Raw genomic sequence first — 14,572 nt, 5'->3', positions numbered from 1 at the left:
TCTCCTCCCTAAGAGCGACCCAGAGGAAGACACCTAAGGTAGGATCGGAGTGGGGACAGGACGATCAGGAGAGAAGACACCTGGACCTACTTCCTGGGGCCGACTGTGTTCGTGTGTTCTTGCTTTCCGGGAAATTGGGGAAAGAATGGGATGAAGAAGGAATCCAGAAAAAGGTCTGTTTTAGGTGGATGTGGAAGGGACACCTAGAGAGGCTTTCCTGAAATGGAGGCGGTTTCATAAGCAGGTTTGTGGGAAGTCATCAATGGAGATAACACAGAGTCCTCAACAATTGCCTCCTCAGAGCTTTCGCTGATACTGTTATCAGAAACCTAAAAGGTGAGGTCCCTGAGCAGAAAGGACAGGGGGATAATCCTACTTCTGGCTCTCCTGGGTGGGGGCTGGGGGGTGCGACGCTCTGATCACCCTCAGAACAGCACTGTCTCCAGTTCCCCAGGGGGCTCAACGTCTCCTCAAGCCAGCATCTCACCAGATACCCTGATTACCGTGTTTCCCTTTCCTACCTCCTGCTTACGGTCTCAGTCTCCCAGGAGGCCCCGTGGATTTGCTGTTTGTGAGAAATCTCTGGGAGCACTGCTGCTGCTCTTTTTAGGAAACTGCTGCCCAGAAAAGCAAATGATCCTGTCTAGGGTGGATGACATTTGAAGGCATAGTTCTGAAACCTGCGTGTGCTTCAGAAATCATCTGGGGGAGCTCTTTAACAAATATACATTCCTGGGCCCCACCCAAGACCTAATGAGTCAGAACCTTCAGAGGTGGGGCCCAGGAACCTTATTTTCGATGCAGTCTGTGATCCTAATGTGCCTCAATTCCAGGATTGAGAGCCTCTGATGTCATTCCAGCTCCCTTACTGGGTAAGTGTTGACCTTTTCATCTGTTTCTGTTTCTGGGCACTGGTTCTTGCTTGGGAAGTCTGCTATCCAGTCCATGGCAGAGAGGAGGAAGAGAATAGGATGAAGAGGTGAGAATGAGTAGAGAGTGAGGAATTGGCCCTGCCACGTAATTTGTTACCACCTTCTCCACGGGCTTCTGCAATTCCGAGGCAGGGCCTGTGGTACTCAACACATCAGTCAGTTAAATAAGGATGCCTGCAACCAGTTCCTCGTCCTGACACTCCGTAGTGTAGGACCTCTGTGTCTCAGCAGTTTTCTGGTGATTCTCACCATTCCTCATGCTCTGTCTACCCCAGTGTACACAGATATGTACACACACAGCTATCCTTCTAAGGTCAGTGTGCACTCTGGTGTAGCCTATCTGAATAGGAAATTAAGGAGCATTGTGAGATGATAGAGAAATATGAGTAGAGGAAATTAGAAAGTGTAAAATGGAAAGATAAAGACTAGCCCCAGGGAAAATTTTAATTCAGATAGTGTGTACATATATATATATATATAACTGTATGGCAGTGAAAGCTTAGAATGGAAGAAATAAGTTAAGTGGGACAGTTTGTTTATTATTTTGATTGCAGAAATAAGTGGAATATCTTCTCCACGGGTCTTTTAATCAAATCTTCTAAATGGCAAACAGGCTGGTTTTAGGTATCTTATCTCATTCCAAACTCTGGTGTTAGTATAATTACCATATTCCACATACCAGAGGGCCCAGTCAAAAGGCAGTACATTTAAAATGATCATTTATATTATGAGTTCTCCAAATGCTTCCCCAGTCCCATTTTCCTTCTGCCAAAATAAATGCACTGTGTGTCAATTTCCAAGCAGCTAAGGATAGAGTGAGAGCCACACATATTCAATAAATTTGTGTGCTCCAATGGGCCTAGCCCTGTTCTGACCTCAAAGGATGCATAAGTCATTCTCTTCAGAAGTGAGAATCCAAGTTCCGACCCTAGCTAGAGCTGATTTAGGGAGAGAAGAGGGAAGGAAGAAAAAGGCAGAAACAAAGAGATGGCCAACACGGGCCCTAGACACAAGGAAGGTCAAGAGGACAATGGAGCGATACAAGGTTGAAAGAAAGATGACCAATGTGCTGTCCTTACATCTCTCCCAAGACATCCAGTAATACATCCAAGGGTCACAAGGATGGTTTTGAGAAACAATGACTTGGCCTGAGCTGTCATGGTGAAGCTGAAAATATGCTGAATACTCATCAACATTAAAACTCTCAGAGACATCCACAACCACAGTTCCCTTCAGCCTTCTCATGCCTCGAGATGGCCTATGTATGGGAGGGCACAGGCTTGCTGTTGAATATGAGCCTCCTGGAGCTGGAGAGACCTGATCTATCTCTGTGTCTTCAGGCGTGTGATGTCCCAAAGCAATCTATTTCTCCTTAAAGTTTTCAAAGCTCTCAGATACAATGGCAGTTTCCTTCTGGGTCCTCCCTCAGTGTATTTTCACTGCTGGTCAAGGAGATTTCATATACCACACAAAATTCCCCATTTAAAAGGAAACCTGTCATTCTCACTTCATCATCACCAAACATAAAGAACCTCCTGAAAAATCTACCACCTACTTAGTGACAGGAATGAACTCAAGACAAAGTGTAAGCTACCATGTTATACATATTCATGCTTTAGAGATTTACAAGCATGTTCATATTCACTGTCATTTGATCACTTCAACAACCTATTTTGTAGATGAGGACATTGAATCTCCTAAAGGTTCAATGATTTGACCAAGAATGCACAGCTGCTGAACTGTGACCAGGATACAAATCCATTCCATACTTTTCTCTTGTTTTAGGCTAAACAATCCAAATACTGGATTTAAGGAGACCGATCAGAAGCTAAAGAAGTTAAACCAAATCTACAAGTGTGGGTGAGTTTGAAGGAGACCTACAGTTATTTTTCACCACACTAATTTGCTTCCCATTCTTCTCCCTGCCCCCAAGTTTTCTGACCAAGAATAGAACTTACTTTGTGCAATTGCCATGACTCCAGAGAGGGGTGTCATGATGAGGTTTTGAGATTGCTGGGGGTTATGGTGGGAGAGGCTGTGGATATTCGTCAAGGTGCTGACTGGGGGCAAACCTCCTCCCGAGACTGAGATCTGATGGAGAGAAAAAAACAAGAGAAACATGGGTGGCCTTGGACCACAAAGAGCAGTTTCCAATATGATGTGACTTAGCGATTCCTTGGCGTGGCTAGTTCTCAAATTCATTCCTTCATTCACTCAATAACAATTATTGGGTGGGTGCGGTAGTTCACGCCTGTGATCCCAGCACTTTGGGAGGCCAAGGCAGGAGGACTGGCTGAGCTCAGGAGTTCAAGACCAGCCTGGGCAACATGGTGAAATCCCATCTCTACAAAAAAAGAATAAAACACAATTATTAAGTGTCTACTGTGGGACAGACACTATTCTAGGTGCTGGGGATAGAGCAGTAAGTAAAACAGACAATGATCCCTGCCCTCATGGTGCATTTGTTGTTGACTGTCTGAGTTACTAGCCAGCTTCAGAAATTACTAAGGGTTGAGGGAGATTAGCCATTATAAAGTTTCTCAACTTTTTCCATATCTCCAGTACACATTACAAAATTTTTTATTTCTTTTTTGGTCAAGGATCCTATATTGTAATCGCCATTATATTTTAATGACAGATTAGTATGAAAAAGCTACTGATTTTTGTGTACTTACTTTGTACATGACCACTTCATTGAAACTTACTAGTGTCTTTTCCTCATTGATTTTTTTCCAAGTATGTAATTGTAATACAAGCATCTGATGGTAACAGAGTCTTTTCCTTGCTAGTACAGATAGGTCTACATGTCCTATTGCATTGCTTAGAACTTATAGTATTAAACAATAACAGCTGTAACAGATGTGCTTGTTTCTGATGTTATCAGAAATGTTTCCAATGTTTTCCCATTAACTCTAGTTGTAATGATAAGGGCACCATCAGTTTTATACACCCCTACACTTTTTCCATGATAAATCAGTTTACTACTTATAGTTTCAAAATAATTTTTTTCTTTTTTTGAGGTGGAGCCCAGCTCTGTTGCCCAGTCTGGAGTGCAGTGGCGTGATCTTGGCTCACTGCAACCTCTGCCTCCCGGGTTCAAGCAATTCTCCTGCCTCAGTCTCCCGAGTGGCTGGAACTACAGGCACCCACCACCACACCTGGCTAATTTTCGTATTTTTAGTAGAGACGGGATTTCACTATGTTGGCCAGGCTGGTCTTGAACTCCTGACCTCAGGTTATGTGCCCACCTCGGCCTCCCAAAGTGCTGGGATTACAGGTGGGAGACACTGTGCCCAGCCTCAAAATAATTTTTTTTTTTTTTTTTTTCCAGACAGAGTCTCGCTCTATCGCCCAGGCTGGAGTGCAGTGGCCGGATCTCAGCTCACTGCAAGCTCTGCCTCCTGTGTTTACGCCATTCTCCTGCCTCAGCCTCCTGAGTAGCTGGGACCACAGATGCCCGCCACCTCGCCTGGCTAGTTTTTTGTATTTTTTAGTAGAGACGGGATTTCACCATGTTAGCCAGGATGGTCTCGATCTCCTGACCTTGTGATCCGCCTGTCTCGGCCTCCCAAAGTGCTGGGATTACAGGCTTGAGCCACTGCGCCCGGCCAAAATAATTGTTAAAGTTATTATTAAGAAACGGCTGGCCCCTCTTATTCTGAACCCAGGCATGCTTGAGAGCATCAGGAACCATGAGAGGTGCTCTAGGTTTAGGATACACCAGATGTCTGAGTAACTCAACTTTCCTTCTTCCATCTTTCACTTCCCAGAGCTCTTCAGACCATAGGTCTCACACCAGCACCCAGGTAAGATGGTATCTCCCACCCTGCCCTTCTGGTCAACCCCACAGCGTCCAAGGTTAATTTGAAAAAGAAAGAAAGAAAAAACCAAACAGGTTTGTTTGTGTTTTTAAAATAAGCATCAAGAAACGAGTTAGGGGGTCACATGACCAAGAAGGAATTCTGACCACATCAAACAAGAGAGAACCAGCCTGTTTGCTGGACTTGTTTTTCAAAATGTCAGAGTCATTTAAAAAAAAAAAAAATTCCGTAACCTGCCTTCAGACTGAATCTCTTGGGTAATGTAGTTCCTTTGGAGAAAGTCAACCAAGTGACCGTAATTTCTCTGCCATTTCAGCATTTGGTTAATGGTATAAGAGAAATGTGGAAGCCGGTGATAAAGATAATTTAAATGTGTGTGGCTTTAGGATTTGTAAAGTGCTTTCACTGATTGTCCTTAATAGATAATGACACAAGTAGGGCAGGCATTATTACTATCAGTCCCTATACTGCAGATTAAGAAACTGATCTTTAGAAGAGTTGAGGCTATTTCTGTGTCACTTGACTCATAAGTGAAAAAGCCAGAGTTAAAATCCAGTTTTGCTGGAGCTTAAATCTTATCCACATACTAAGTTTGGGCAACCTTGATCAAGTTACTTCCCATTCTAAAATGCAACCATTATTTTTTAATTTTTTAATTTTTGTTTTTTTTTGAGACAGGGTCTTACTCTGTTGCCAAGGCTGGAGTGCAGTGGCACGATCACAGCTCACTGCAGCTTCGAACTCCTGGAATTAAGCGATCTTGTCACCTCAACCTCTGGAGTAGCTGGGACAACAGGCATGCACCGCCATGCCCGGCTAATTTTTAAATTTTTTGTAGAGACAGGGTTTTGCTGTGTTACCCAAGCTGGTCGTGAACTCCTGGGCTCAAGCAATGATCTTTCCTCACCTCCCAAAGTAGTGGAATTACACGTGTGAACCACTGTGCCCAGCTACAACCATTACTTTCTATTTGGCTCCTGGACTGATGGAAGCTAGGGCACTGCTAAGGATATCAGTGGTGATCCTTACGTGGTAATTTGGAGAGCCTGAATTATATTAATGCTGTCACTTATGGTCTGTTCACTATGCTAGGTTCTTTACATACCTATAGTCTATAATGTTGGTATTATTATCCCTATTTCATAAGTAAGGATACTGAAATTTAGAGAAGTTAAGAAGTGTGCCCAAGTGGTAGAATTGGGGTTGAAAGCAGGCTATCTGCCACCATGGCCTGCCTGAGCTTTTCACCATCAGGACATACTGCTTGATACTGTGAAAGTATCCAGTATGTGCTTTTCTTTTTTCTTTCTTTCTTTCTTTTTTTTTAAAAGGTTCGACATGCACAGACTATAACCCTAAACCTGGCCAGTTTTTTGTCAACGCATGACATTTGGGCATGGGGGTGGGTAGGGGCAGACAGTACAACAGAGAGTTCAAATGGATTGACTTGATTTCCAAAACCAGTCCTTGGGGAAAGATTTCAAGGCATGTCCTACTGAAAGTTAGCATGCAGAGACTGTCACTCCTAGAACAGGGCTGACCCAAAGAACAACAGTGCTGCAAGCAATCTTCACACCAACCCTATGACGTAGGCATCATTATCCCCCATTTTACAGATGAAGAAACGGAGGTTAAGCAATTTGTCCACCCTACTGCTGGTGAATGACCAAGCCAAGACTTGCACATACTGGTTCCCTTGCCTGCATTCCTTTTTAGCCATACTCCACTCTTGCCTTGGTGGACCAAGATCCGTGATGGACATGTTATTATATTAACAAGAAAACAAACTCTTGAATTTGGGCCTCTGATGGTAGTGACACAGCACATGCACTAGGGTGTTTGGAGACAAGAGAAAAGCCAGTCCCTGCAAACAAGCTTCCAGGTGTTTGCTAACGTTGAGGTGTGCAGTCTTGGTCAATCATCAATCCAGTAACACACTGCCCAGTTAAAGCACCGCCGAGCAGAACAGGAAGCAAAAAGCGTGTCCGCAGGCTGCATTGAGAGCGGCCCTGGCCTGGGTGAGGCAGCCTGCCTCTTAGAAGGAGTGGCAGAGCTCAACAGGAAACCCCAAGGACCTTCAAGCAATAAGAGCTGAGACCTGGAAGGTTTTTCCACACTGAGAAGTCAAGACCTCTTCCAGAAGGCCCCCTTCTCCATTGAAGCCTGGGTAACCCTTAACCCTAACTTGTTCGGGACACTCTTGAGAAGACAGAAAGACTTGTCTGTACCTCTCACAGGTAACTGACACAAGTGGTTCTTCATGTGGAGAAGAATCTTTCTTAAGGGATAGGTGGGAGTAGGAGAAGGGGGCTGCAAAATGCAACCCCCAGGAGTGCCCTTTCATTTTTGTTTTCAGAGACCACGACCAGGGCGAGCAGCTCAGGTCCTCCGAAACCAGAATTGGCCGGGTCAGTGTTCCCCTCAGAAACCACACTTTGTTTTTCCTCCAGGGAGCCAGGGACTCAATCACCTGTGACCCACCGTTTCTGTGTTGCCTACACAGCACACACGTCAAGATCTAAAATGGCCTCTGCACCCTGTTGCCCTCACCCATCCTGGCCCCCACTCTGGGAATGTGTGCAGCTCCACCTTCAGCATGAAAGTCAGGAACCCGCGGCTCCTCCCTCCCCTGAAAAACAGAGCATGACCCAAAGAATAGAGCTTTTCATTCTGTACCCTTGCCGTGTTGTAATGCTCCTGTTCTCCCATAAGCCACTCTTCTGCACTTGTGTTGCTACAGGATCAGAACCTAATCCTAATTAGAACCTAGTTTTATTTATTTTATTATTAATTATTGTTTTTTGAGACACTCGAGTCACACACTGTTGCCCAGGCTGGAGTGCAGTGGCGTGAACTCGGCTCACTGCAACCTCTGCCTCCCAGGCTCAAGTGAGCTTCCCACCTCAGCCTCCCGAGTAGCTGGGATTACAGGTGCATGCCACCATGCCCGGCTAATTTTTGTATTTTTTTTTTATAGAGATGATGTTTCACCATGTTTTCCAGGCTGGTCTCAAACTTTCTGGCCTCAAGTGATCCACCTGCCTCAGCCTCCCCAAGTGCTGGAATTACAGGTGTGAGCCACTGCACCTGGCCTAGAATCTAGTTTGATGTAGAAAATTCAAATTCAAATTGTCCATTCTTCACCAAGTGTGCTAAACTTGCATCTGGATGTGGGGCTGTGGTTACAGATACAGAAAACTTCATTTGATGAGAATGATATTGACATGAACACGACAACAACAATACTGCAGTTGATTGACTATTTCCTATGGGAAACACTGCACAGTATTTCTCATATGTTATCACGCTCATGCCCCTGCCGAGCCTACTGTTACCGCCCCTATTTTATAGATGAGGAAAAGAGATCATAAGTAATCGAGTAACCTGCTCAGGCTGCACAGCTATTAAGAGCTGGAGCTGAGATTTGAACCTGGGCAATTGTAACTTCAAAGCTGGTGTTTCTCCCTCCCTAAGCGTCGCCCCACCCCATCTACCATTTGTACTGTGATCTTCGCTGTCATGGCATCCCATGTCTTTCGCCATTCCAGTTCAAGAAGCTTCTCCCCGTCGCCTCCTATCCACTACATCCTGACTTGCTAATGACTCTCCTTGTGAGTACCAAGGGGATGGTAAGGAGGAAGAGGGGGCTTGTGTCAGAGTGAGGTGCTCTCTAAGTTAAAAAATTGGCTTTGGAGGCCTTGGGGGGAGGGATGAATGAACATTTTATCAACACAAATGTCATTGGCAAGCCCCGAAACAAACAGTGTCCCACCAGGCTTGCTCCTTTATGAGGCATTCAATCAATAAAATGAGAGCAGAACTCTGTCAGATTTATTGGCTGGCTTCAAACCGAACACCTCTTCTATCCGCCAAAGGCTAGGTCACCAGCACTACCTCTCCTTTCCAACTCCGGACAGCCCTCATTTTCCCCTGTGGGGCTACAATGCTTCATTGTTTGAGGCAGGCCTTGTGAGAAGTTGTGTTTGTTTTGCCTCTTATCTTATCAGCTCCAGAGCTACAATGGCCCAGGTGTACTCACCATTTTACCATCAGGTGAGAGGAGATTGTGGCCTGGGTCCAGGCTGGCTGGGGAGACTTGCTGTAAAACCGACTGGCTGGTCACCATGGCGCTGTTGCCATGGTGACTGATTGTTGAGGAGGAAGTGACCTCATTGCTTCCCTGCTGGCTGTAGCGCACTCCTGCAAAACAACACAAACCCAATAGGGAACATTAGTGCCACCAGGGCCCTGGAACAATGACTCGGCACCCCCTGTTTTCAAGGGTGGGTAATAAGAAAATAAAGTTGCCTTCTCCTCCCCTGTCCACCCACAAGAAATATCGGCTGTTTTTCTCCAGGGTAAATATGGCATGTTCTTTATTTAATTCTAGAATATAAGCTCCATGAGGGCAGGGCATTTTTATCTCTTTTGTTTTGTTCACTGATGTATCCCCAGTGCCTTGGCACTGACTAGCCACTCAGTAAACTTCTGATGAATAAATGAATGACTGGATGGATTCTGTTTGTTATTGCTTCCGCGTAGTTTTAGGATACTCTTACTGGCTGGAGTATTTCTTTTATTCTTTAAAATGCCTTCTAGAAATGTTTGTTTCCCTGGCATCTCTCGTGGCGCTGCAAAGTATAAGTAGACCCATGTGACAAAGAAGAAGCCCTTGTCCAGTGACCCTTGAAAGAGCCGTAGCTTAGGCGTCAGTCTCTGTGTATCACTTTGTGGCCAGGCCCAAGAGGTCAGGGGCACAGACACAGGCAGAGCAGGACAGGGATGAGGCTGTGTCTAGGGGCTAGGCTGTAGAACTCACATTCCTTTGGTGGGGTCCCATTTGGCTGCCTTCCAGGGCACAGGGAAAGGTGCGTCTGCCGGGAGGTGGGGCAGGCAGCACACACAGGCAGATGTGGATGCTTAGTAAACCACTGGAGTTTGCTCTGCAAGGGAAGGGTAGAACCAAACATGTTTACAGCCTCACTGCTCTGACCCTCCCTCTTGCTCGGGAACCAAAATGGAGGTCTGCTCTCAGGAAAGAAAAGTACTGGACAGAGATCAGGCAACTGAAGGAAGCCAAAGAACGCCAAGAACCTGGGTCCAGTTTGCAGATGGAAGTCCTGCTTGATGTGCCCATGAAACAGTCAAGGACAAGGTTGGGGTTACGTGGGACATCTCACCCTAAGCTCAGTGCTTAGAAAGACAGTGTTCTGGTTTTTTGCTTTGGATTTGACAAAAAGGTTTGGAGGACCCTGTCCTGCAGAGACCAAATACTCTAGGCATGGAATCATCTGGAGAAGTGGACCAACTCTTTGGCTGCACGTCTTCCTTTGCCCAGTTTCCCAAGAAGAACCATCCCTGTATACTGATTCTGTTGGTTCTCTTTCATCCACCCACCCCCTGCCCTAGCTAGAGCCCCACCTTCCAGAGGAGGCTACAAAGTTCCCCCAGGGGCCAGGCACACTGCCATAATCCGTGTCATGATCTGCCTCTAATTCACTATGATGAAGCTTACCAAGATGAGACTAGATGAGCCCCAAGCCAGTTTTCCTTGGATCTTCCTAAGGACATTGCCCAAGGCTGATATGACCTAGAACTTAAGAGGGCTGGGGAAAAAATAAAACAAATGCTAAAGCTGGGTTCTAACCTTCAAGAGCAACTTGTCTGAGTATGCAGTGGCTTGATGCATGCTCTATGAGCTTTTCTATTGACCATTTTCCCCATTCTTTGAATCAAGGAGCTGCTAGTAGGGGTGGTGGTGACAGCGGGATGGCGCTGGAATTGGTGTATTGGTTTAAGGCACTACATTTTTGGGGAAGAACAGAAATCATGACGTTAAAAGGAGGAACAGCGTCCAGCTCCCCAAGTCAACAGCCCATGCCCAGTATCCTGTCCTCGTGTGCATCTATTTGCAGCCCCCACGTCTCCTGTTTGCCATAGATGCCATCCCATTGGATTAAATGAGACCTTCTTTCTTCACTCACATTTGCCACCCAGTTCCCAGCAGGATGCTACCAACAGTTCAAAGTGTTGTCACAGAGAAGAAGAAAGAGATTTGAACCTTATGAGCTCTGAAGGCAGAGCTAGGTCCAATGGAAAAGAGGAAGGCAGATTTCAAATAAATAAAAGGAAGAATTTCTATCAAGGAGGGGCAGTGGGAAGACTATGGACTCTGCAGCTAAACCAACTCGGGTTCAAATTCTGACGCTGCTCTTAATAGATCTGTGATCATAGGAAAATTACTTTCCCTCTCTGTGCCTTTGTTTCCTCTAGAAAAATGGAGAGAATGCATCCTCAACAGGGCTCTTTTTGGATTAGAGGTAACATCTATACGGTTTCTTGTAAAATGCCATATAAATGGCAACTATGGGTGGGGATGCTGTGGGGAGGAAGCTGGTATAGGAATGGACCCCAAGATATTTGCCCTAAGGTCCTAGAATTCTGGATGGCTTAGGACAGATTCTAAACACTGAATGGAATTATCTTTCCGTAGAGAAGAGTTTCCAAAGAATCCTACCCTGGCAGAACCACTGATGCTTTGCCCTGGAAGCAACTTAGGAGGGAGGTCTGGCCGCTGCCCTCTTGCTCCGTTCTTTTGGAGGAACTGGACTTCACCCTGTTTTTCTCCTGCTTTCTCTGACTCCCTAACCAGCTATTTACCTCCCCGAGAGGCTCTGCTCCTGAGAGAGTGGTGATAACGCTGGGAGTCAGGTGTGTTTTCACCTCCCAGCCTGTCCCCATCATCGATTCAGTCTCAAGTCAAACAGTCTCTGGATTTAGCCTATTTAATTTGGCTGACGGAAAAGGGCCAGCCCTCTGATGATCAAATATGGGTCACAGGGAGGCTTCTCCCCTACCAAAGGCTACGCAATTATTTATTTAAAAATAATTAACCAAGGATTTCCGCAGGAAACAAAAGGCTTCTTTACAAGGGAGCATGTCAGGAGAGACTCAAGAGCCATTTGTTAGAGTCTAGGCAGCATATTCCAAGGCTGTTGTGGTTTTCACACTTTGTTTTCTCCCCAACAAAACTTTAATATAAGAAATATAACGATGGAGCTGCTCTGTTAAAAGACAGATGAGCCTAGACCTCTGAACATTCCTTTAAAAGCCTCTGGTTAAGTGATAGAGGTCGGGTTGGGAATTGGGGGATCCCTGTTTTAATCTCAGTTCTGCTGTCAATTTCTTGGGTGAGCACCAGCTTCCTCGTCTATAAGCCAGAGGACTGCCCACCGTGGGGAGGGGGCCATTGTCACAGCAATGTGATGGGAGCCAGGCACAAGGCTGCTCATCAGCTCCAGATCCACCTGCAGCTGTTCCCACGATGCTCCTCTCACCAAGAATGTGGCAATCACTGGCCCCTGAGAGGGTGGCTGTAATCAGCCAGCCATCCTATAGGGGGAGGGGGTGGGGGTGCATCACAAGGTGTACACCAAAAATAGATGCTCTTGTTAGAGGAAGGAGAGGCCAGTCCTCCTATATTTCAAAAACTCAGAAGAGCACTTGAAGTGAGAACAAAAATAAGTGCAAAGTGTGTAGGTTCTGGAGCCAGGTGACCTGGGTTTAAATCTTGGCTCTACCCTGTAAGACCTGTGTGACCTTGGAAAGTTACTTAACCTCCCTGAGCTTCAGTTCCTTACTGTTAACAATATCCATCCGTCAGGTCATTGGGAAGAGAACGGAATGAGTTAATGGATGTCCAAGTACCCAGACCATGCTGGGCACATAACAGTTGCTGAAAACACGTCAATTCCTCCTACTTTGGGACTGTCTTTGTTTAAAAGACATTTTTAGGAAGGCTGAGGTCATGCCACTTTATTGAGCACCTACCATGTGCCAGGCACTGTGCTAGGGAGCATTAAGAAATGGAATGGCATCTTCCCTTCTTCCTTCACCAATGCAAGTTCTTAAAGTGAACATATGACAAGGGCTCTGGTTTAATATTGATTAACCAAAGATGCCAGGTTAATAGCCACAGAGGACCCCCAGGAGAAATGACAGTGGCAGATGGTAGCCATTCGCCTTCCACTTACTTCCTAGCTCAAGCCACTAATTAGCCCCATCCCCAGTGTTGGCTCTGTGAACCACAGGAAGTGTGTCAAGCAGCAAAAGCCATCCAAGGTAGAGTCAAGACAACCCTGAGGCCCTGGTGAGTAGATCGTCTATTTTCTCCTGTTCCTAGGCATGAGCATCATGGGTGTCGGGTTATTCCTGGATTCCCAAAAGCATATGGGACAGACGCAGATCATTTGGTTTCTATCCAATAGACTGGTCAGAAGTGCCAAAGGCACGGCAGAGGTGCACGGTTCCAAGAAGCCAGCATCCTTGCCCTGCCTTCCTGTGCGAGCACCATCTCCAAGGTGCCTTTCACACTGCTGCAGCCTGGGATTTCTTTCTAAAACAAAGTCACACCATGCCTCTGCCCTGTTTGGAAATGTCTGATGGCTCCTCACTGCTTTCCAGAAAAGCCCCAACACCTAAGACTGGCAGAACTGGGCCTTCGCGATTCATCTGTTTTATTTGCACTATCTCTCACCACGACCTTAACGCATTTCTCAAATGGCCTGACCATCTCCTGCCTCTGCACCTTTGCTGTTCCCTCTGCCTGGAAAGCATCTCATGTCACTTGTTGCCCCCCTATGAAGCTCTTCTTGATTCATCCTGGGAGATGGCCGCTCCATCCTTTGTATTTTACATGCACTAGACAGAGGCTTACGGCAGGAGTCAGTCACCCTGCATGCATGCTGATGATATGTTTACTTTTCTCTGCCTCTTAAAGAAAGAGATGAGTTTTTACTTGTCACATCCTCACAGCCTAGCAGACTGTCTGATACTATGAATATTTATTGACTGAAGGAACGAAACCCCAGCAGCTTTGAGCACCCATGCCCCAGACAAAGAGCATCACATCTAGCAGAAGGAGAAAATACAGTCAGTTCTGTATTTATTGTAGTGAAAGTGTAAATCTGTTCCAATTCTATTGACATATTAGGGGATAATTTGAGTATAATGTCAATTTCACATTTGCAAAACACTTAGTGAATTCAGAAAGCTGCATCCAGCCGAATGGAACCACATAGGAGAATACTAACAATGCTCCTGTGTGTACATATGCACACCTCAAACATCCTCCAAACACCTCAGTCCACTGTGTGCGCTGGTGAGACACATCCATGCAATATGGAGTCACATCTTTTCCTTCCCATTTCAGATAACCCTTTCTCCACTGACTCACAGTAACGCAAACCCGCAGCCCTTCTGATGCCCGCTTCCCTAGGCAAACTTGCCATATTTATTGTTGTACAGCATTTATATATTTCTTAGCTATTTAACGGGTATAAAACTCTGATAATCTTTTTATTGGATTCTTATCTTTTAAAAATGTGTTGGCCAGGCACAGTGGCTCACACCTGTAATCCTAGCACTTTGGGAGGCCAAGGCGGGTGGATCACTTAAGGTCAGGAGTTTAAGACCAGCCTGGCCAACATGGTGAAACCCTATCTCTACTAAAAATACAAAATTTAGCTGGGTATGGTGGTACGTGCATTAGCTGGGCACAGTGGTGTAATCCCAGCTACTCCGGAAGTTAAGGCAGGAAAATTGCTTGAACCTGGGAGGTGGAGGTTGCAGTGAGCTGAGATCGCGCCACTGCACTCCAGCCTGGGTGACCAGAGCAAGACTTCATCTCAAAGCAAAAAATGTATCGCTGAAGAGGTTTTCAAGTGTTGTGCTTTTTAAAAATTTTATTTCAGAGACGGAGTCTCATTCTGTCACCTAATCTGGGTACAGTGGCATAATCTTGGCTCATGGCAACTTTCA

General features: G+C 45.8%; 1 protein-coding gene and 1 long non-coding RNA gene across 5 annotated transcripts in view; one reads left to right on the top strand and one right to left on the bottom strand.

The window, feature by feature from the left end:
* Nucleotides 1–14,572, bottom strand: part of HNF1B (HNF1 homeobox B) — a 63,866-nt gene that overhangs the window by 20,313 nt on the left and 28,981 nt on the right. For all 4 annotated transcript variants that reach the window (XM_037993541.2, XM_073004870.1, XM_008011122.3 and 1 more), the window contains exons 5-6: nt 8,793–8,953; nt 2,891–3,023 (exon numbers count right to left, since the gene is read on the bottom strand). In XM_037993541.2, the coding sequence (XP_037849469.1) occupies nt 2,891–3,023; nt 8,793–8,953 (294 nt within the window). The remainder of the gene's footprint in view (nt 1–2,890; nt 3,024–8,792; nt 8,954–14,572) is intronic.
* LOC140708642 (uncharacterized) lies at nt 781–6,021 on the top strand. The gene is made up of 4 exons (XR_012088794.1): nt 781–872; nt 2,718–2,792; nt 4,264–4,738; nt 5,432–6,021. It is a non-coding gene; the product is annotated as an uncharacterized lncRNA (long non-coding RNA).

Source organism: Chlorocebus sabaeus, chromosome 16 (assembly GCF_047675955.1).
Source record: "Chlorocebus sabaeus isolate Y175 chromosome 16, mChlSab1.0.hap1, whole genome shotgun sequence".
In the NCBI taxonomy this organism is placed as follows: domain Eukaryota; kingdom Metazoa; phylum Chordata; class Mammalia; order Primates; family Cercopithecidae; genus Chlorocebus; species Chlorocebus sabaeus.
Note: the sequence above shows the minus strand (reverse complement) of the source record. Positions and strands in the feature narration are given on the sequence as shown.